Here is a 22,194-nt window from a genome sequence, read left to right as displayed (position 1 = left end):
CTGGAATCCCAGGCCAGAGAGTAGGTGTCACAAAAGTGTTCAGGCTTTCTGTGGACTTCATGGGATGGGAGGTGGGGGTGATTACACCTCATGGTGGACAACTAAAAAAATATTTTTTTAAAAGGGTGATAAAGTGGGTATTATTGGACCCATTGGTGTTAGTTGTGACCGGAAGCCCAGAGACTTGGAGTGGGGTTGGAAGTACTGATGGATCTCATGGGATCCAGCTTTTTCTTCCTCTTTCCTTTCAGTTCTGGAGGTGTCAGGGATAGCCTATGCCTGTGTGTGTGTGTGTGTGTGTGTGTGCGCGCGCGCGCGGGCGCACACACGTGCGCACTCATGCCTGCATTGTGTGGAGGGTATCCTGACCACCATAGCCATGAGCTGCCCCTGAAGAATGCTAACCTGGGAAGCACCAAGTGCCAAAGTGGCTAAGCAGAGGGTGTAGGTGGGAAGTTCAATGCTGGTAGGGATTGCTCTGCCCATGTGACTGTTGCTGGCTGGGCTCTCCTGCCGCAGTCTGGCTGGGCACAAATCACAAGCCACTGAAGCAGGAACAAACTTTATTTCTGAACTCCACCAGCACACTCCACACACACTCCCGGGAACTCTCCGAACACCCTCCACGCGGCTCCTCCAGGAACCACCAACCGGAAATCCCTCCTCCGGCACTTCCTCATCCAATGGGAACTCTTCAGGAATCCCCGTGAGAGCTCAACCAGAACTCAACAGGAACTCCGCGAGAACTCAAAAGTCATCATCTTAATGGCTCGCTAGCGTCACCTTTCAACCACTACTTCTGGCAAAAATGCCATGCGTCATCCCGACTCGGCTGTGGCCCTCAACACTCTCCAGAGCTCTGGGGCTGGTCAGACTCTGGCTACAGAGATGGCAACAGTCCCCTACTCCCGTGGGCTCCCCATTGCCCACTCTCTAATACCCAGGGGGTCACCTCATTCCAAAGGTACATTCTGCTCCTGCCTTATGAATAGAATCTAACCCTCCATCAGCAAGGCCACAAGTGACTTGCAAAAACTACCCTGGCCCCACCAGGACTGCCTGGCACACACCCTCTAGTCTGCCTTGCTTTTCTGAATCTTTAAAATAAGTTTTCATTAATTTTAGCATACAGAGAAGGGAAGTAACCCGTGGCTTATAAATAATGGCAACAGCTTTATGGAAACACCTAAAAATCACCAGGGGCACATAATAAGAAAGTTCTCCATCTCCAGGTGCGAAAACACGCCGATGATTACTTGTTGAGCAAGACCCCGTCAGCTTTTTTATTACAATACATTATTGGGTAATAGTTTTAAAATTATTTATAGAATGAAATCGAGCTGTGCGGAGAATTCCATCATTTAATATGTTGTCTGTGAATCTCATTAGCCTTTTCAGCCTAGGGGTTAGGCAGGGAAGCGGAGTTGGCTGCATGTTGAAGATTGAGCACTACATACACTATTTGTCAGGGGGCTTGTTGACCTTATGTTAAGTTGCTTCTTTGCGAGTCTTTCTGTGTTACAGCTCTGGTTTCCATGGTATTTACATAAACCTAGCAACAGTTTGCTGTGCAGAGGAAGCAGAAGGCTTCCTGTCTTCTCTGCCAAGGAGTTGCTTGGGTTGCTTGTTCTACAGGCCCTGCGTAGAGAAAGTCTCTTCCAGGTATGTCACAGAGGATGTAGGAATTGGGGCAGGAGGGATACTGGACACCACGTGGCATGGATGTGGCTTCTCCACTATTCCAGGTGACAGTTCCAGTGCTTTGTATTTTGGAAACTCATCTTGTGAGCTTCGCCTCCCACCTCCGTGCCATAGTGTGAGTGTCAGCAGCATGGGTACTGGCTTCAGTGTCACCTTGATGGTGCTCATTGGGTCTTGGCAGAAGCTCATCTAGTTGTGATGTTCCAGAGAACTTGACACCATGCCATCCATAGCTCTGTGCTGTCCACTGCCCTCACTGCTGGCTGAGCTATGCTAGGCCTCAAGATCTGATCCAGGAAGCACCCATCCCAGACACCACTTCTATGTGGAGAACTGGTTTCCCTCCCCATTCTGGGGTCCAGGGAGGGTGACAGATATTGAATTACAGATCAGTATCTTGTGTGATCTCTTGAACCAGCTCTGTTTCATATACTGGGAACACATAAGGACCCTGGCAGCCGCCTGACCTGGTGTCAGGCACTGGCCTCAGAATGGTACATTTGGTCTTTCATACCTCATAAGACAGGACATTTAAAAAAAAAAATCAAGTTAAATGGGAATCATGGGAATAATGCGATCAAAGGAGAAGAGAGTTGACTTGGGGCAGTGACCCTGGGCAAATACACCTGTGGAACTCATTTTCTTTGCTTGTAGAGATGGAATTGTTTTAGGGGCCCCTCAGATCTCTATGAGGATTTAATGAGGTAATGGAATGAAGTGTTTGGAAATGTTCACAACACTGGGTGTCCTATTCAATCAACATTAAGATACACCTAGGTTTAGTAGGTGGCTAAATTGGGACTTGAACCCAGGCAGTCTGATTGCAGAACTGTCACCTTTGCTGCTGTGTTGCAATGTCTCCTGACCCTCATGAAATAGATAGATTTCTTGAACTGATTCATGAGCAATGGGAAGAATCAAGCCTGGTGGGGAGGAAGGGCTGAGATCTTGGGGGCTAAGAGACATGGTGTGGGGGATATGGATTGGGGACCTTCACAGGGGTCTGTCCCATGCTGTCTTACTCTCCCATTCGACTTATAGATGTGTGTTGGATGCTTAGAAGTCAATCCAGACACTGTGCATGAAGAAGAGAGATGGCTAAGATAACCCCTCTCTTAAATCATTGCATTCTGGGAAAGACCAGTCAAGAGAATGACACAGGTAACGTAGAACATTTGTCCTGTGGAGTAGGAGCACTTTTTGAGAACTTACAAAATGTCAGGCACAGTTCCACATGCTCTGCAGATCTTAACACATTTAATCTTCTCGAGGATCCTAAGAAGCAGATGTCATTATTGTGTTCATTTTAGAGAGGAAGAACCGAGGTCCAAAGAGCTTTAGTGACTTGACTAAGGTCACAGAGCTAGGAAGGGAAGACAGAGCCAGGATGCGAGTCTGGGCAGCCTGGCCCATCTCCCCGCTCCTAACCCTTCACTGTATAACTGTGGGTGCTGCTTATTGACAGCCCCAGAGCTAATTCAGAAAGTTTAACTTAGAGTAACTAAGAAGCAGAAGGGGGCTGGGGCTGTAGCTCAGTGGTCGAGTGAGTGCTGGCTAGCAAGTGTGAGGTATGGAGTTCGATCCTCAGCACCACATAAAAATAATTAAATAAAAGGTATCCATCTACAACAAAATATATATCTATGTAAATAAATACATACACATACAAATGAATATATATACACATAAATATATATAAGTAAGTGTTTATAGAAGCAGAAGGGCAGAGTAGGCTCCAGTTTTATTTACCAGCTAGTTTTCATATCCTGGTTTGGAGCATTATTTGCAAAGTCTTTTACTGGATATGGATATCTTCATCTTAAAACTTTGTGAAGTATGAGGCCATTCAGGTGCCATTGGAGTCCTCAGGTCCTGCCCACTGCCATCCTTTGACAGTAGTTTGTGCAGCCACACATGGATACAAGGGAGTGATAGTGCTTCCTTTTCCCTCCCTCCCTCCCTCCGCCCCCCCTCCTGCTCTTTCTTTCTTTCTTTCTTTCTTTTTTTAGTTTTTTCTCCCCTTGATCTATTTAATCTATGGAATCTCAGCTAGGAGGTCCTTGGACCTCATCTGGTGAAAACTCAGTAGGTCAATTGTTGAAAGAAACTTTTTGGAATCCTTTGCACAATTCTTCCAAAATATTGCTAAGGTTAAAAGAAATGAGACTTTAGTTTTTAAGGGGGTGTCTGTGTGATTGGTATCTTTTCTCTCTCTGTGGGATGTGCCACCTGGACAAGGTCCAGGATCCTGGTGTGGATTTGGAGTAATGGTTCCATTTGCTTTGGGTCCTTGTGATACTTCCCCACCACATCTGAATAGGTAGCATTTCTAAAAACTTGATTTTAAAAAATGCATTGCTCCTGATTTATTAATAACCGTCTCTCCCTCACCCCATGCTCCCCCATTCTGAAAGTCAACAGCACCTTTATCAAATCCCTTGAGTGCACCTTAGTCTGGTTTGTAAGGTTTCTTCTGCTTGCAGCTCAATGCTCCTGCTTCAAGTCTCCTGGTGAGTTGTGGTGAGAGCCCTCCCCCTCCCCTGTCCAGGCCATTCCACATTCCCAGCCCCTGGGACAAGTCAACATTCCTTTTCCCATTCAGTGCTGGCTCCTTAGAGACCTTTGAAGCATCTCTGGTCAGAAAGCTACCCTAAGCAAACCTAGATCGGCATGGTCCAGATTCCACAGTACTCACAAGGATGTCTTCTATTTAGGATACATTTGACTTATGCTGTAACAATTTGTCATTTATTTTCCCAATGGGCAACTCATAAGCATCCTTTGGTGATTAAGACTCAGAAAGAGTTGGCGACCTTGCATTGGCATAGGGCCAGATGTTCCCCCAAGCAACAATAGGTCTCTAATCCAGTAATCTCACTCATCTTGGGTAAATGGAAGTGGCAGAAATATAAACATTTGTCTGATACCAAGTCCATTCTGAAATCTATCCAGTCCTGTCCTCTCCCTGCATGTTGCAGACAAGGCAGCCCAAAGCACAGAGAGTAAAACTCCCAAGGATAGTCGCACAGCTGGACGTGGTAGAAAAAAGTCCAGGATCTGGGTCTTTTTAGCCTTTAGCATAATGTCATATCCTAGTCTCTCCTTCCTCTCTGAGACCTAGATTTTCTAGCAGTGTCTTAAATAGCTAAAAGAAATAAAATAGAAAATGCAATGCAGCTCAAGTAATGCTTACGACTTGGTGCATCCCAGGCAGAGCTGCCTCCTCTCCACATGTATAGCTTCACGCAGTGCAGACATGGTCCTACTCTCCAGGTGTGGTCATGAGGTTGGGCCATTTTATTCCACCAGAGTAACTTCCAGAGCCCACGTTGTGTGTATGGCCTATCTAATGCCTCTCACATCCAATAACTTTAAAACCAGTCAAATTAATAATTTAGGGAGAAACAAATGGAGTCACTCTGTAGATATTTGAATGGGAATATTTTGGCAACTAACAAGTAAATCTTTAATAGAACATGAGATCTGGCAGACAAAAATGCCAAGTTGCTGGAGACCTGGTTCCTTTCTACTAATTTGGGTCCAGTCATTACTGCTTGATGTTACCTTCCTCAAATAGGTGGATTTGTTCAGATTCTGCTTTGGATCAGGTTGTGTGTATTCAGTATTTGGATGTGAAGCAGTGGCCTATGTGGTCCTTGCTCTCAAACGACTTGCACTTGGGTTAACAGGACACATGTGTGTAGAAAGAGGACACAAATGCAGATCAGTGTGTGGTAAATGTGAGCTGCTTCTTTATGTGACCCCCAACTGCAGGCATTCAGGGGAGGAATGGATGACATATTGGGCTAATTGCCCATCAAATGGGGAAACTTATGCTTCAAAATATTTTCTCTTGGACCAAACATGAGGAACTGAATCCTGGCTCCTCTGGAAGATGATCTGGAGAGATTTATTTATTTATTTATTTAGAGTCATCATTAAAGATCTTTAGTTGAATCCCCGCAATTCTGGAGATGGAGGCAGGAGGATTGTGAGTTCAAAGCCAGCCTCAGCAATGTCGTGGGATACTAAGCAACTAAACGAGACTCTGTCTCTAGTTAAAACTTAAAAAAAAAAAAAGTACTGGGGATGTGGCTCAGTGGTAAGCACCTTTGGGGTTCAATCCCTGGTACCAAAAAAATTAAATTAAATTAAATTAAAAAGATAAAAACAGAAAAACAAAAAACCCTCCAATTGAGGTAGATAAAAGGCTCTGTGTATATGTGTGTGTACTCACATACGTGAGCGTGGGGGTGTGCTTACAGCCATGTATAGCCATTTCTGAAATCTTTAAGATTCCAAAGTGACTTCCTGGAGTGGTCATGGGGCTCCTTAAAAGTTAGCTTACACACTTGGACTCAAGTGTGTTTTGTTTTCAAAGTCTAAAATTCCTAGATACTCTGATTGTGAGGAAGTTTTCTTAAAACTGTATTTACCTATCCCCTTCCTCCTCCTGCCCCTTACTGGCGTTTGTTATTGATCAACTTCCTATTCCCTGGCCCCGCCCCCATGTTCTGTCATCTGGACTTATGAATGTGCCTTAGAAGTAAACTCTAGCATCCTTCAATTGTTCCTCCATCGACCCCCTTTTACTTTTTATCTCCTTCTTTTCTGTTTCTTCCGCTGTGGTAAGAAAAACCAAATATAAAGTTCTTGCAATTTTTTATTCCGGGTTGATATCTACTTCCTGTCCATCCCCCCAGCAAGGGGTCCCAACACTTGGGACAAAGCCATGGTGCTCACCTGCATCCCTTCCGTGTTCCACTCAGGAAGCTACTGGTGAGGACCTGCCCCTCCTGCTCTGGCATATCCCTCTTTAGGAAGAAGAGGCACTCCTGCTCTGAGGCTTTCAGTTGCTGCCATAGGATGGTCTCTTCCTTCTTCTCTGGCATGGCATCCTGGACTGGGTTTGGTGTGCCTTTCTTGGTACATCAGAATGTGTGAGATGACCTTATTGGTGTACCAGGGGCTTGGGCGTGCTGGTGGGCAGTGTAGACCTGTTCCTGTTGGGGGCCCTCTGGTCTGTTGGAGGTTGTGGTACCATCTTCCTTTCCTCTCTGTGTAATTGACTCTGAATTCCTGCCCTGATTCTCATCCCTGCTTTCTGTTTTTAACTTTTGATGCAGGATCCTGAAGTTAATGGCTGTCTGTTCCACTTATACATGTTGTACCACACCCTCCACTCCTACTGCCGGCACGACTGCAGGGCTCTTTTCCCAGAACTTGGGTGAGACCTCAGAATCTTTCTCCATAATGTTCTGAAAGTAGCCACCATTGATCAGATTTGTCATGTGAATTGAAATGTATCTGCTTCTCTGCTGAAAAACTCATTTTTCATCATCAGTGGGATCTGTTTTGGAACCGGAGATTGAACCCAGGGGTATTTAACCACTGAGCCACATCCCCAGACATTTTTTTTTTGTATTTTTATTTAGAGACAGGGTCTCACTGAGTTGCTTAGAACCTTGCTAAGTTGCTGAGGCTGGTTTTGAACTTGTGATCCTCCTGCCTCAGTTTCCCTAGCCACTGAGATTACAGGTGTGTGCCTCTGCTTCTGGCTCAGCCAGATATCTTGATACCCCTTTTCCTCCTCTATTCCTTCCATCCAAGTTTCTGCCTCTGCTTCACCATTTACTATGGGTAATGACTCTAATGGAGGTGATGATGCCTGCATCTATCACACTTTCACACCATGTCACAATATACAGGGTACTTCATGGATTATCTCATTTAATTTTTATGGTAACTATAAGGAATGCTGATTCTCATTTACAAACAGGAAGATGGGGACCCAGAAGAGAGTCAGTCACTTTTCAATAAATCCATCTGAATTGGACCTAAAAATGTTATCTGACCTTTTCCTCCTGTCTCAGCACCAACTTTTACTTCCTGAGCACCTCGTGACATCTTCTTTAGTCACTGAATTTTATTCTTTGTCATTGTGGCCTACCTAAATACTGACTGTATTGGAAAAATTAAAATTATGGTGCCTTAATAAAATAACACTGAAGGGGGCCTAGATGTCTGCCCTGGGAATATTCTTTGTGTGTGAAACAAAAATTTAACTTGTTATAGTCAATGAAGTCAATGGTTCAGTTAATAATGCCCCTAATGGCATAATTCTGCTCAGGGCCGGTGATGGATACCTTTAAAACCAGACAAGATTTAATAACAGGAAATAGAGAAATCGGTGCTGGGATAAAAGCAGCCAGGATGGAGAGGAAAGCTCCTAGAAACTGCTTTGATGTTATTGGTCCCAGTTTCGTAAATCCCTATCTATCTCTGACCCCTGCTGTAACTGCCACTCCATCCCAACCAGGCTAGCTGTGTCCCAAGAGTCCCCCTTTGTAGCAAGTGCCTGCTTGCATTTCCCCAGGAGTTTCCTGGGCTCAGAGGTAGGCTCCAGATCAGTGCAGCTTTCCACATGCTGCTAGTACACAGACAAGCTCTTTTCCTTGTGCTTGTTCCAAACAGGAAAAAAAAAAAAATTTAAAGAGTCTTTTGAAGGTGTCTTAAGACACCTTTGAGTGTGTTGCTCTTTAAAGGAATGACCTTCTGTTTTAGGGATTCTCCTCTCCTGCACCTCTTCCCATCCCCATGCATTGGAACAAGTCCCCAGAGACTCACTGTGGCCTAGGACCAAGATGTAGGCCAAGTGGAAACACACCAAAGTGATTTAATAGAAAAGGTAATTCCTATTCAAACGGGATGGTCCCTTATTCATTTCCTCGGATTATCATCAAATTTATGTCACCAGCAAAGGAGCTTTATTGAGTTTCACAGAGATATTCCTTTTGCTCTCATTGTCGTTAGTTGGCACGCTGACATTTTCATATGTGTCTCAGCTAATGCCTCAAAATTACTCCATCTACAAATGTAACAATTGAACAGATAATTTTAATAAGATTCAGCTTGACTTCAGACCGCACTCCTTCCTTTCTTTATAGAATGCAAATTGTAACCTGTTTTTAAAGCCGTGCAATGCAGTGAACTTTAATGGGATTTGACAACATCATATTAAGCACAACAACTACGCATAATGTACCGAAAAATTGGACGTGAAATTGGAAACATAGCTGAGAACAAAGTAAATTTACATGGTTTGGTAGTTTGAATGTCTGATATCATATTCTCTCATGCAAGCCCCATAAAAAAGCAAAGGATTTAACAATGGATATCAGCAGAAAGTGCTTTTAAAGTTAAAACTGATGGATGGCTTGTCAAAAAAAATAATTGCATTGGTTGGAAAGTCGGGATGCGTGCTGAGGGGGAGAGAACAGGATATACAGAGAGGATGATGGGAAGTGACAGTGGTCTGTCAGGAAGGACTGGCTGCCCAGAGGAGTGTGAAGCTAGAGCTATAAGGTGGCAGAGTAGAACAGGCTGTCAGAGCGGGAAAGTGGCTTTAATACCCTGAAAAGCAAAGGAATCCGCCTGTCAGCTTTGCTCAGCCGTGCTGAAAGAGGACGAGAACATGGGCGGAAAGTTAGAGACATTAAACAAGGGGGGGGGGGAGCGGCGCTGGCGAGCACAGGCAGGGAGCCGCCAGGGGTGGGGGACACGTCTTATGTGCGTTTCTGGATATTTTTGTCTCTTTCTCTTTTTAAATTTTTTTTTTATTTTTTTTAATTTTTATCTTCTCAAGGGCCAGTGAATTAAATTTGAGGGCCAGGGCTTCTCTCTGCCTCTGGGGGAAATCATTTAAGAGAGTCACATGCTCATCCAAATGGCTGCCTGCCACTGGGACAGAGCGGGTGGCGTTTTCACAAGCACACCTAGGGAGGCCTTGGCGTCAGATCTGCAGCCTCCTCTGGTGACCTTTCCTCTCCCCAGCAGGGCCTGCGGTCCATTCTCTCAGGGAGGGTGCTAATAGCAAGCTACTCAGGGGCTGGCTTATCTTTTGCCAAAGAAAGGGCTTCGAGGACAGAACGCTTCGGCCCTACAAGAGGACCATGATTAAAATGCAATAATCTGATGGTTTTTCCATAAATATTTTTTTTTGCTCTATCAGCATTAGGTTCTGAATAATTTATTATTCTTTCTTAATATACTCCTGGCACTGAGGTTAATTTGGTCATCTTGCAGGGGCCTGGCTGGTAATGAACATTTTTATATCAGGCCTTGGAGTACTTCTTCCATAACACACATCACATCTTTACGATTTAATTCCCCCAGTTGCTCGAGAGTGTTAGCGTCTAGGAGGGGTTGGGATACGACGGTTTTTCATATCCAAAATATTTTGTGTATCTGACCTTAAAAAATATGTTCCAAGAATCACCCAAATTCTTGAACCGTGTGTAGCCCCAAGATCATTTTCGAGTTGATTTGAAAGTTTGGAGGGGGGATTTTTTTTTTTTTCCAAAGAAATAATTGTTATCAGTTATGGTGGAAGAAGAAAGTGGTAGTGATGGAAGCATCAAACACGTATCCAAGCACTCATTATGTGTCAGGCAATATTCTAAACACTTATGATTATATCAACTTATTTTATTCTCATGACAAGCCCTATGAGGTAAATTCAAGTGATATTATCATTGTCGAAATAAGAAAACAGGCCCAGAGAGGTCAAGTAACCTGTTCAAGGCCACAAAGCTAGGAAGTAGAGGAATGAGGGTTCAAACTCACACATTCTGGCATTTGTGTACTATGGTATATTCTGATACCTAGGTTACACTTGAATGTAGGTTGATTCCTATTTTATCTCTGATGTCTAAGGTATTCAGGGAGATATTTTTACTAGAATCAGGCATCATAACAGGCAAAGCAGGTTGAGCTATCTAGGAAGAAGAAGGCCACCAATGTGTCTTTTCTGTGCTATTATTACCAGAGCTCAGAGAGGGGTAGGAGAGAGGAAGACCTAGGTGGCAGGCAGAAGCACACAACATCCAAGCTAGAGTAAAAACATGTGTCTGAAATTTCTAGTTTAGTGTTCTGAAGAGAAACAGCTACTTGCATGTGGTGCTGTACTCTAGGTGGTAGTAAACACACTTCTAGTTGGGGACATCTGCTCCTGGTCCTGTAAGGCCTGGCTGGATGGGAGGTCCTAGCTCGGTCTCCTGTTGATCCTTATTTCATGCAGCAAGGCAGGAAGTGGTTCAATATAGAGACTAATTAGTGGGGTCTGTGCGTATTTGTGGGTATAAATGATGGCTTGTGCTCACACCACAACTGAAGATTGTTGTTCCAGCAACAATCTTCAGTTGTGTATGTGGCTTGGCTTGTGGTGGATGATGGGGGCCCCTGCACCTCAGCACCTGCCCCTGAGGCCCAGGTTGGCTTGGTTTTCCTGGGCTTGTGACTACTGTAACCGAGCAGAGCTTTCTGCCCAGCAGGCTGTTTCTTGCCACAGCAGGAGGCTGGTATTTTTCTCCTGGGAATCTCTCCTTCCTCTCCCATCTCATACCAAGAGGGAACCCTTCTAGCCTGCTGCATGGTGAGACACACCCAGTCACTATCTTCAGGTTCCTGAGACCTGGGCTGGCTTGGTGTGTTTGGGGAAACCCCTGTCCCACCCCAGCACTCCCCGCTGGCTTCTGATGGCAGCAGAATAACCACACGGCTAGTCTCAAGTTGGGTCTATAGGAATGGAATTAGGATTTCAACTCTTGAATCTAAGAATTTCAGGGTTGGAATGGATAGAGCTTAACTGACCTATTCAGGGTCCCAGCTCAGGGTCTCCAGTGATGGGGACGCACTGTGTCTGGGGTAGCACCAATCGACTTACCCAAGACAGGAAGTTTGTTGTTAGAATGAGCCAAGTGTGTTTCCCTGGAACTTCCACCCATTGGTCCTCATGGTAACTCCTAGGACCATACAGACCTCATGTGCAAAATCCGCGCGTCATATAATCTGCTGCAAAACCATGCGCGTCTTCAGCCTGTGTGCACATGCCCATCTGCTCTTTCAGCTGCTCTTCTGCATGGAGATGTTCCACCCTCTTTATTCCCCTTCCAAGATGACTCCTCCCAGGTTTACTGTATAATTTTTATGGCACACCTACTCTTGCAGGAAAACCCAATTCCTTTCACTAATTTGGGGTATCCCTTAACCTAGAACTTCAGGATTTAGGGAGGGGTCTCCTCCTTTGAGGAAGAGCAAGACACATTTTCCAGCATGAGCCTGCAAGCGAGGAGCGCTGTTTCTGTTTTGTAGATGAGAAAAGTAACATGAAGAGAGGTTCCTATACTTGCCCAAGGCCACACAGCTAGTACATAGTGGAGCAGAGTTGGACTTAGGTCTGTAGGCATCCAAGCCTCAGTTATTTACAAGGTAGGTCAAGTGTACTGTTTGTAAGTGCTGGGTTCAAATCCCAGCTCCACCATGTACTAAATTGGTAACCTTGGGGAAATTACATAACCTAGCTCTGCCTTGGAGTCCTCTGCTGTGGAATAGTAATAGTAATGGCATCCGATTCACAGGGCTGTTGTGACAGTGAAATGAGGTAATACATATAAACCACTTGGGGTAGCACCTATGTGTGATCACCATTCAGTAAATATTACTTTATCATCATCACCATCACTTTTTAAACTAGAACAGGATGGGCCAGAGCTTTGCACGGTCAACCACAGAGCCCAGCGCTCCTGGCTGTTGGGATGGGAGGGTCAGCAAATTCATGGGGCGAGGGGTCTCCAATAACCTCCTCGTCAGTGCTTTACAGTGGAGGCTGGGTGGGGTCCAGGAAGGGTGGCAGTGGCTATTTTATTTTTTTTTTATTTTATTGGTTTTTTTTTACACTTCGAGAAGATTGCTGCAGTTATCTGGAAATCTATTGCTTGGGCAAAAGCAGGATTGCGTGAGACAATTTAAAAGGCCGGCAGCTGCATTTCATCCTTTTCACAAGAAAATAACCCCTTACTCCAGTGAAGCTAAAAATAAAAATGGCAGTACATTTGGCAACCACGTTTCTTCCTTTATTACCTCAGCAGTATCTGAATAAAATGTCTTATTAAGCAAGATATAAGGGCAATGAAAGAGAGAGTAAGTCAAATTAGTTGACATCTAAAGCTTGGTGCATCATATACAGCGAGGGTAGTTACTGTTTAGTAAAATGGATTTAATGCTTAATATAAATGCTGATATTTAGATGGCTATATTTTGGCAACTCGGGGAAGAGAGGTGGCTTTCGAGCCAGTATTTCTAGGTTTTAGGTCCTGCCCTGACACAAACCACTCATGTGATCCTGGGTGATTCACTCTCTCACTTTGGGCCTTACTCCTTCCATATGCTAAATAGAGGTTTTTTTCTGGAACCCAGCAGCATGTGGCTGGACCTCAAGGTCACCCGGGGAGGGGAGCAGACACAGGGCTGTGGGTCCGTTCTACATCTCTGGGTTACTGGGTGATATTTTCTTTGAAGAAAGGACCGCAGCATTAAAATAGGTTTCAGAATCACCAGACTTGATTATTTCTAAGGAGCCTTACAATTCTGACCTTGGCATGTTCTGTGATACCAAGTGGGCATTGGCTTTGACAATATTCTGGGCTCCCTTTTACCTCTGCCACCAATCATGACCAGAAAGGACCTTAGTGGCAGGTGGTGGGCAGTGCACTAGAGTATACAGCATGAAGTGGAGTGAGGCCAAGGAAGAAAAAGTGGAGACCAAGCAGGTCAGAAGTGTGGATGGTGCTTCTTTGTGCTGTGTATATGTTTGAGTGAGCATTTTTATGCATAATGTCTTATATGAATAAATGAGTACGAATTTGTGTATAAGTTGGTGGAACTCACATATGCATTGCTGGCTCATGTTTTTATACAGAGAAGCTGCACACACAGTCACACCTGTCAGGCCTGAGTGCTGGGTGCTGTTGGCCACCTGTTGTCTTATTTATGCCAGCCAACACCATGGTGGAATTTGCCTTTATTTTCATGTTTGACATGAGGAAACCGAGTCCTGGAGAAGCTGAGGAGTTTCCCCAGGTTTCACAGCTAACCATCCGCAGAGCAGAGGATTACCTTGGTGCTTGTTGTACATATGGTCTAAATGGCCATTGCTCTTCTGCAGGAGGGGATCAGTCTCTGATGTGTGAGAGACTACTCTAAATTGGGCTTCCAGGGTTTTAATTTTGTTTTGAGTTCCTGTTTTATTACTTTTAGGATCCTGTAGTTGAGAGTTACAAGGACACAGGATGACCTGGACTTACAACCATTTTCTTTTCCTCCTGAAATATGAAATATAGTTGTCAAAGATTTGTTCAGGCTTTCCTTCTTCGAGGCCTTTTTTTTGTTGTGAGAGAATAGAGAGCCTGTTTAAAAATGCTTTAGCTGTGCCTGGTGGGGCATGCCTGTAATCCCAGAGGCTTAGGAGGCTGAGGCAGGAGGGTTGTGAGCTTAAAGCCAGCCTCATAAAAAAGCAAGGCGCTAAGCAACTCAGTGAGACCCTGTCTCTAAATAAAATACAAAATAGGGCTGTGGATGTGGCTCAGTGGTCAATCCCTGGTACACTACCTTCCCCTCAAAATGCTTTAAAAACTGTGCACAATTATTCTTAGGTGCTACTGGAAGATTACTGAATACAGTGTCTTCTCTGAGACCTCAGCAGTATCTTCTCTTGCAACCTTTTATTTGTACCTTGAAGCCAACAGAAACCTCAGGACCATTGTACTCCTTCACAGTTTTAGACTGAGAGGCTTTTGAGAGCTTCTCAAGATGAGGCTTGTATTCTTGCTGCAGATGGTTTAGAAGCCTAAATATGTCTAATCCTAGTTCCTTCACCTCTTTTACTTAAGACTGAGACCTTTTAGAAATACCTCTCATGAGAACCATCAGTCACTGTTTAAAATTTGAAGTTTTACCAACAAAAATAAAAATGGAGCAAGGGAAGATCATTTGTTGTACTGAGTTAAGGTCTTTTTGGAGACAGCACTTTTTGTAATGACTGGTGCTTCATTTGTAGAAGAGGGAAATCTAGAAGACTTGTACACTGGTGTACAAGTGTATAGAGTACAAGTGTGTAAGAGTGTAGACTGGTGCAGCCATTGGGAGAAATCTGGAAGTATTAGCCAATTACAAGGTCTGCAATCAGTGAGCTAATGGTTCTACTCTTAGATCTATAACTCAGAAGAGCTCTACAGTTAAAGTGGACGTTGGATGACGGTGATGATGTTGTTGTTGCTGATTTCAGCAATTGTGACTATTAGACTGAAGGTAATTCAAGTTATAGTTTATTAATAATTGGTCAAGACCCTTTTAAGGGTATATTTCTAGATGTTTGTCAAAGTTTCTGACACAGCCTTCACCTCCACTCCTAAATTCCACACCTGCTATGTATTATTTCAGAATGTAATGTTCCTTCAGCGGACATTGCTTGAATCTGTTTTGTGAGTGTGAATTGTGCATTTTTTTTAAGCAGGGAAAATAATCATGGACAATAAAAAGTAGAATTCCCAAGTTGAGATATGAGGCTGTTTAATTCAACTCATAAATCTAGTAAGAATTCCGCTTATAGTCTTCCTGTGGGTGGTCTATTTGGATTCTCCTGAGACTAGATTCTTTGTCATTTTTTTTTATTATTAGTACAGTCTCCCATGGACAAATCATCAGATTCCAAGGTATTTGCACCATCAGACCAAATTGAAGGATTTTTGCTGATTGAATTCCCTAGGCATTTATCTAGGGAACAGACGAGACAATGATACCATACCATGTATTTTCCAGCCACTACACCCATGTGCTTGAGAATCAAAGCTCCCGTTTACACCAAGTTCAAAACAAGTGGAAGAACCTGATTATCTCTCCAGGTTGGAATCAGCTGCCTGTACCCAGGAAAGTGAGGCCTTCCAGAGGTGGCAGTGTGAGCCAGGACAGCTGAGCCTGCCTTCAATGTTGGGAGTCGGTCATCTGATAGGCATCCTTAGGGAAGAGAAAAGGCAGGAAGGTCACTGCCAAATTTGACCTTTTCTAAACTTATAACTGTTGGTGTGTCTAAATTTTCATCTCTAATTAAGTGGTGTTTCATATTAAAGGCTTTCCATTTAGAATTTCCATTGCTGTAGGAGTAGCTAATAACCCCATGGAAACCCAGATTTTCTGGGTATGGGATACTTCAGGATGTTCATCCATAGTGATGAAAATGATAGATTTCTTGGTCTCCCAATGAAGGATGGAATCAGTGGATAGAATACTTTTGGGGTTTGTTATAAGACAAGGATCTGGGTGGAAGGAAAACATGAAAAACCAGAATCTTCAGTCTTTCCTTCTTCTGAGCATCCTCTCAAGAAGATCTACCCAAGAATGCCCAAAGCTTCAGTGAGGTGCTGACAGAGAGAAGGGCTACGAGGTTCACTGAGGCTGACAGCATCCACCCTCATCAGCACCATTGAGCATGCTGATTCTCCTACTGGGGAGACCCTGTCTGTGAAGCTAGCTCTCTCTGCTGTACACCCACATTCATGGTGTTCAGTGTTGATCCATTTAGGGGCCCTCATTCACATATTAGAATCATCCCAAACCATTGTGCATCTTGTCATGCACCTTCCTGCCTCACCACATTGCAGCCTTAATTAGACCACAGAATATCTGAGAGCTGTCACACACAGACTGCCCAGCTCAACCACAGAACACAGGTTCACAAAGCCGACTTGGCTGTTATTGTAAGAACTGAGAAATTGTTAACTGTCTCTATAAACATCTGTTGTCATTTGGGCCCATAATGAGTTTCTTGGAGTTCTTGTTTGCAAGCTTGATTATGTTAGTTCACATATAATATCTTTTGTTCTTCTCTATGACTATACTTGCTTTTGAGCCTGCATAATAAATAGTGATGCTTTTTTTTTGCCACAGATCTCATCTATGATTTTGATTTAAATCTTTCTGATCTGTATAGCCTTACTGATGAAGCCATGTGGCTGCAAATTACCTGTCTTGGATCCTCCTTTCAGTTGACTGTGATAGAAGGAATAGCTACAGAGAAGCTCATTAAAGAACTCAACTATTGTTAGCAACCAGCCTGAGAAAATGATCTTCCTACCAAACCCAATCAACCCTTAAAGCATCATGTTGCTCATTCCAAAAGATAGTCATTACTAAATGTAGTACGTCAGTGAATTTTATGCATTAAGCTACCACCTGAAAGTTATTTTCCCAGAGCCTAGAATGGATTATAATATTGAAGACCATTAAGGATATTGCCAAACTTCTAGGCATAATCCACAAAAAGTGGAGTATGTGAAAGGTGTTTTGTAAACTATAAAGTTGCTTGACCAAAACTGTAGTCGAGGATCGGTATTAATTCTGCAGAACTCCGTGGGCACAGATTCCTTTGGAAAAATGGTTCAGGGGATTCATAGACACTCTAGACTCACTTTTCTGAAATAATCACAGGTACTTTCAACACATGGCCTGCCAGATGCTATCATTTCTGACAGTGGGTCTGAATTTAAGGAAGTTGTGGACAGGAGCCTTATCTGAACTGTCACCATCCTGCCTCATCACCTTCAAGCAAATGATCAGGCTGAAAGGATAGTCGAGCAGCTGGGATGTCCTAGGAGGATGCTGGAGGAGATTAGCCAGTGAGATTTGCTGGACTCTTCATCCCTCAACCTGTCACTCTAGGTTCAACCATGGAAATTGGCTCTGATGCATTACTAATGGGGAAAGAGCTCAAGACTTGTCTTGAAAACCTACATGCATGCTTGGACGAGGACTTCCAGAGCAAGAAGATATTGTAGGTGTAGTTCTGGCTACATTGAATGTGGAAAGGAAATAAGACTTTGTCTTTGTTAAGAACAGTGGATCCAGCCCAAGGTGGTTTCCTGACACAGTAATTGAGGTCACAGAAGGTCTAGAGAGCAATATATGCCCCTGTAAGATGCTCTAAGGCCATTAAGCAGATGAAACAGTAATTCTTGTCTGGCCATGCGTCTGCTAGAATGGTGTATCTAATCCTCATGCTACATAGAGACAGTTTTGCAAGTTGTGTGAAGGCTTGATGCAGTAGAGAGGAAGGTTTTAGCCAAGATATGGAGAATGCTGTGATATAGACATTTTTGGTAGCTTTAAATTCTTCCTGGGGATTTATTTTTAGGTTTATGTACTTGTGGCCTGCTCAGCGGGCTTTGCCGATATAAGGGCTGTGGTAGAAGACTGCTATCCCATCCCTGTCCCATACTTACATGGGGCTGCCATATAAGTAGTGAGAGCAAGTGCACCAGAAAACTTTTCAGGGTCCAGTAGCAGTTAGTGCTTGCATGACCAAGCAGCCCCAGTCCTCTTGGTTAGCCCTTAAACAAGAGTGGGCCTTAACAAGCCATTAAATAAGAGTTAGCCCTTTCTTTTGTCTGGACCTGTTGGGTTTCTGGAACTCTTCTTTTGTAAAAGGAGGGAGACAGAAATTAAACATGCCTTAGAATTATAATCATTCCTTGTTTTATTTTGCCTTGGGTGCTTTGATGGGTGAGAGGAGAGCTCTGTAGGGGTCTGGGCAGCTAACAGGGCTCTGGTTATATGTGGAGGTATCCTGGCTTTGAATCCTGAATTGAAAGCATTTATCAGGAAGAAGAAAGCCTTTCATGCTTAAATGTTTTCCTTGCAGCAGAAGACAGAGGATAAGCCAGTGCCAGACACCGGGCTGATAATGACAGCTGTGAAGATGTTGAGGGCATAGAGGGTTAGTCTGTGGCAGGTAAGGAAGAGAAGCCTGTTGGGTGCATGTGTCCAGGTGTTGCTTGATGAGCTTTCTGGGTACCTTGGTCAGTGTCCATGAATACTGCCTATATCAATCCCATGATCATCGGAGAATTTCCTGGTACCACTTGCTGGCTTGTTTCAAGCTGAGCAACTTACTGCCTGAGGGAAGTACAAATCCCTGGAAATTGGGCTGCTTCTTAAAGTGTTCTGTAGGACCATTAGAGCTGATCTGCTTATAAAAGGGTTTCATTAAACTCGATGGGATTTCATTCTCATGGAGGACATCATGGGATTTGTCCGTGGGTCTCCTGGTTTAAATGATGCTCTATTATTAGGGCTCCTGGGCCTGGATCCAGCTTCTTCTCTGTATGTTCTGGGTTTCTTCCATTTGTTTACAGAACTTGCTTACAGCCACTCCCAGAGACACAAAGCTCCTTGCTCTTTTCCTCCCCACCGTTCTTGTTCTCTGCCCCTCTCTCTGCATGCCCATACTATTCCCCAAATTCCCTCAAAGGGTCCCAAGGAAGAGAAGGCCAGTGGTGAAAAATTTAAAACTGCCCAAGACAGATAGTGAAAACACCATGCATAAATAAATTACAGCTGAGCCCCCCCGATGAACAATGATTGTGTGGTTGAAGACCTGGCTGAATAAGTGTGTCAGGTACTGATTGGAAGCGTGATAAATGCAATGACCTAACAAAGGATTGACTTCTCCTGCAGACAGGCCCCTTTTAATGGATGGAAAGGGAGGAAGCTTCATTTAGAAGGGAAAGGCTGTTTGCCGTGCAGATATGACAAAGGGGAAGTAGACAACCATTGATTTACGTTTGGGAATGACAGTTGAAAAATTCAGCAATAATCATGACAAATGAGAAGAGATGCAGTCAGAGGAAAAAAATGCCAATACGTTAAGCCTGCAAAGAAATGCCAAGGTCACAGAGAAAGGTCCCCAAACTTCTGGTTTTGACAACCTTAATGGAAATAATAGAAAAGATGAGGGTTTGAGTTAAAAGGGAGGGCTGGGCATGGAGGGCTGCCGTGCTGGTAATTAGTGGTAAGTTTGGAGAAGGAGTGGCGGGAAGTGCTCCTTGCACCACTAGGAAGGCGTCTGTCCACCTGCACTGAGCAACTAAGGCACTTCCTGCTGCTGCCAGTCCTGCCCTCCCCTCTGAGGTTTGGAAAAATCTAGCAAATTATTGTAATGTCAGTGGTGATGGCAATAAGCAAAAATGTGGGCTGTGTGTGTTGTGGAGCCTGATGGGGGACTTCAGCTCAGAGGTTCTGCTCTGGTCTTTGGACCATGGTGTCTCTTTCATTTAAAAGACCCATTATAAGCAAGAAAGCAATGAATTGTAAATCATCCACCTGGTTAAGTTTGGTAATGTGTCTCTTGTTTTTTTTTTAATCATCTTTGCTTATTAAAGCACCTGGTACATTGAGTCCCACATTACCATATTCCAATAAGAGACAGAAAATCTAGAAAGTTCTCTCTGTGGGCATGGAAAACAATTTAAAAATGTGTATGTATGTGTAGGGAGGGAGGAGGTATGGAGATTGTGGAGGAGAGACTGGTGACCTGGAATAAGCAGACCTGAGTTTTGCTTCCTAACAACTCTGCATCTATGCGAATGAGTTGCTTCTTTTCTCTGAAGTATGATGTGCTCATATTTGAAGTGGAGAAATTGGGGGTAGGGAGGAAGTTCCTGATTTTTCTCTCTAGGTACATATGAGAGGTTCAATATTGTATCTGGCCATGGTCTGTGGGTCTGAGTCTATTTGCATATCTAGTGGTATATACAGACAAATATCTAATAAGTACATCTACACATGTCTCTTATATCCCCTGTCTTAGCCCATTCAGGCTGCTGTAGCAAACTACCATACACTGGTTGCTTAAACAAAAGAAATTTATTTCTTACACTTCTGGAGCTTGGGAAATCCAAGATCAAGGCAGTGGCAGATTTGGAGTCTAGTGATGACCTGATTTCTTTTCTATAGATGGTGCCTTGTCACTGTGTACTTACAGTGGAAGGAATGAATGAGCTTCCGGAGGCTTCTTTTATAAGGGCACTGATCCCAGTTACAGGGGCTCCATCCTTATGACCTAATCACATCCCAAACGCAGGTCCTACTAGTGCCATCACCTTGGGTGTAAGGATTTCAACATGACTTTTGGGGAAATAAATATCCGACCATAGTATTTACCCAGACACATATTTCAGTGTTTTATTCAGCAATTATGGACTTAGACCTCAATTCTGAATAACTATGTTACTTCAATCAAATGAAACGTTATAAAATCACTCTTCTGTTTACTGGGTAAAAATTATGGTACTTAAGTAAGGGAAAAAGACCTAACACACCAAATACAATGTGTCCTGGAATCAGATTTCAATTCCAAGGATGATAAGGTACTCTGCAGGGGAATTCTTCAACTTCCAACAACATTTGAACTACAATGTGAATCAATGCATTCACATTTTTGCTGAATTCATTAAAGACAGATAAATAGTTTTCTTAAAACCTTGTTTTATTTCTTTGATATCAAGTGCCAGGAGAAGCTTTGGCAGATGCAACTTAATTTGTGACTACTCCACTCTACATGAAAAGTGAATTTATTTGAAGTCAAACAACTTCCTTTAGATAAGGGAAGTTATCTTATTAAAAAGAATGATCCATTTTGGAGCTGCATTGTATCATGATTCTTCTTCCTATTTCAGAAGCTTTGGGGGTCTGTTCCTGACAGGGTTAACCCCAAGCCACGTCACCCCTAGCACGTCGCTGTTCTCAACTGAATTGTTGGAGACTGTGAAAGTTCAAAATTAAACAGGTGTTGTGTTTAAAGAAATCCCCCCCATAACTCAAGTGTGAACCATCGAGTTGCCCAAAGCTCTCCAACTTCTATCAGCAAGGCACCGTTTCAACAGTAGAAATGAAGGGAGGAAGGACCGGGTTATAAATGAGTTGGATCTGGTATTTGAGATAATCTTGGGTCTATAATGGTTTCTTACGACTTTACTTCCACCTGGGGCTAAGGAGCGGGTGTATAAGGAAAGTAGCCTCTTTAGATTAAACATTTTCTAATCAGCTTTATCACTCATATCTGAATTTATCTTATTTGAGGAAAATGCCAATATATTAGCAGGCATGTATGATACACAAGGTGACCCTACCAACTTAATGACATAATACATTATCCTTAATGAAGTCAATATCTTGTCTTTTAGCTGTCTGTCTATTGGGGCGATTAATTGCAGTGTCATTAAAGTTAGCTCTCTTTTCATTTGAGCTTGACAAGTCGCATAAAACTAATGTTCTTAGTTATCAGCTACTGGAATAGGATGGAGGATGGAGGAAATTGTAGGACAAAGAAGGGGGTACTGCTACAGCTAACTTGAAGGACTTTTTCCAATGACTGTTTTGGGAGGTCTCTCCTTCCCTGGGCTCTGTGGTTAGTCACAATTCTAGGCAAAGGCAGAAGGCTCGGATTTAGCCAAAGGATCAAGAGAGTGCAAAAGAAGACGCTGCTGAAAATAACACCCAATTCGCGAGATTTCAAGCCATTTAGTAACAGGCGCTTGATTACTATAAGGGTCTGCCCACTGAATAAATTTGCCCTGTTACCTCCCGAACCAAGATGCGTGAGTGGCTAGCCTGCGAGAGGCTGTGATAAAGAACAGTTGGAACCATATTTTCATTTGGCTTTGAAGTTTGTTCTAATTGAATGGGCTCTCTGGCAGGAGGGAGCATTGAAGGTGGGGGGAAGGGATCTGTGTCCAAACCAGGCTTTGCAAATGGTTCTAATAAACACCAGCTAATCGTGGGCAATGTGGGAGCGATAGGCGCCTGGCCCAGCGCTAATTGTGA

At 43.6% G+C, this 22,194-nt stretch overlaps 1 protein-coding gene across 15 annotated transcripts in view; it reads left to right on the top strand.

Moving 5' to 3' along the window:
- Positions 1–22,194, top strand: part of Lrmda (leucine rich melanocyte differentiation associated) — a 994,383-nt gene that overhangs the window by 436,710 nt on the left and 535,479 nt on the right. Inside the window, exon 3 of one of the 15 annotated variants that reach the window (XM_078039762.1) lies at positions 6,828–6,928. The exons of the other annotated variants lie outside the window; for them this stretch is intronic. Within the exon in view, the coding sequence (XP_077895888.1) occupies positions 6,864–6,928 (65 nt within the window). The 5' untranslated portion in view covers positions 6,828–6,863. The remainder of the gene's footprint in view (positions 1–6,827; positions 6,929–22,194) is intronic. 15 annotated transcript variants of the gene reach the window in all.

This window comes from Ictidomys tridecemlineatus, chromosome 1 (assembly GCF_052094955.1).
Source record: "Ictidomys tridecemlineatus isolate mIctTri1 chromosome 1, mIctTri1.hap1, whole genome shotgun sequence".
Classification (NCBI taxonomy): Eukaryota; Metazoa; Chordata; class Mammalia; order Rodentia; family Sciuridae; genus Ictidomys; species Ictidomys tridecemlineatus.
The sequence above is the reverse complement of the archived record's forward strand: the minus strand, read 5'-3'. Positions and strand labels throughout refer to the sequence as shown.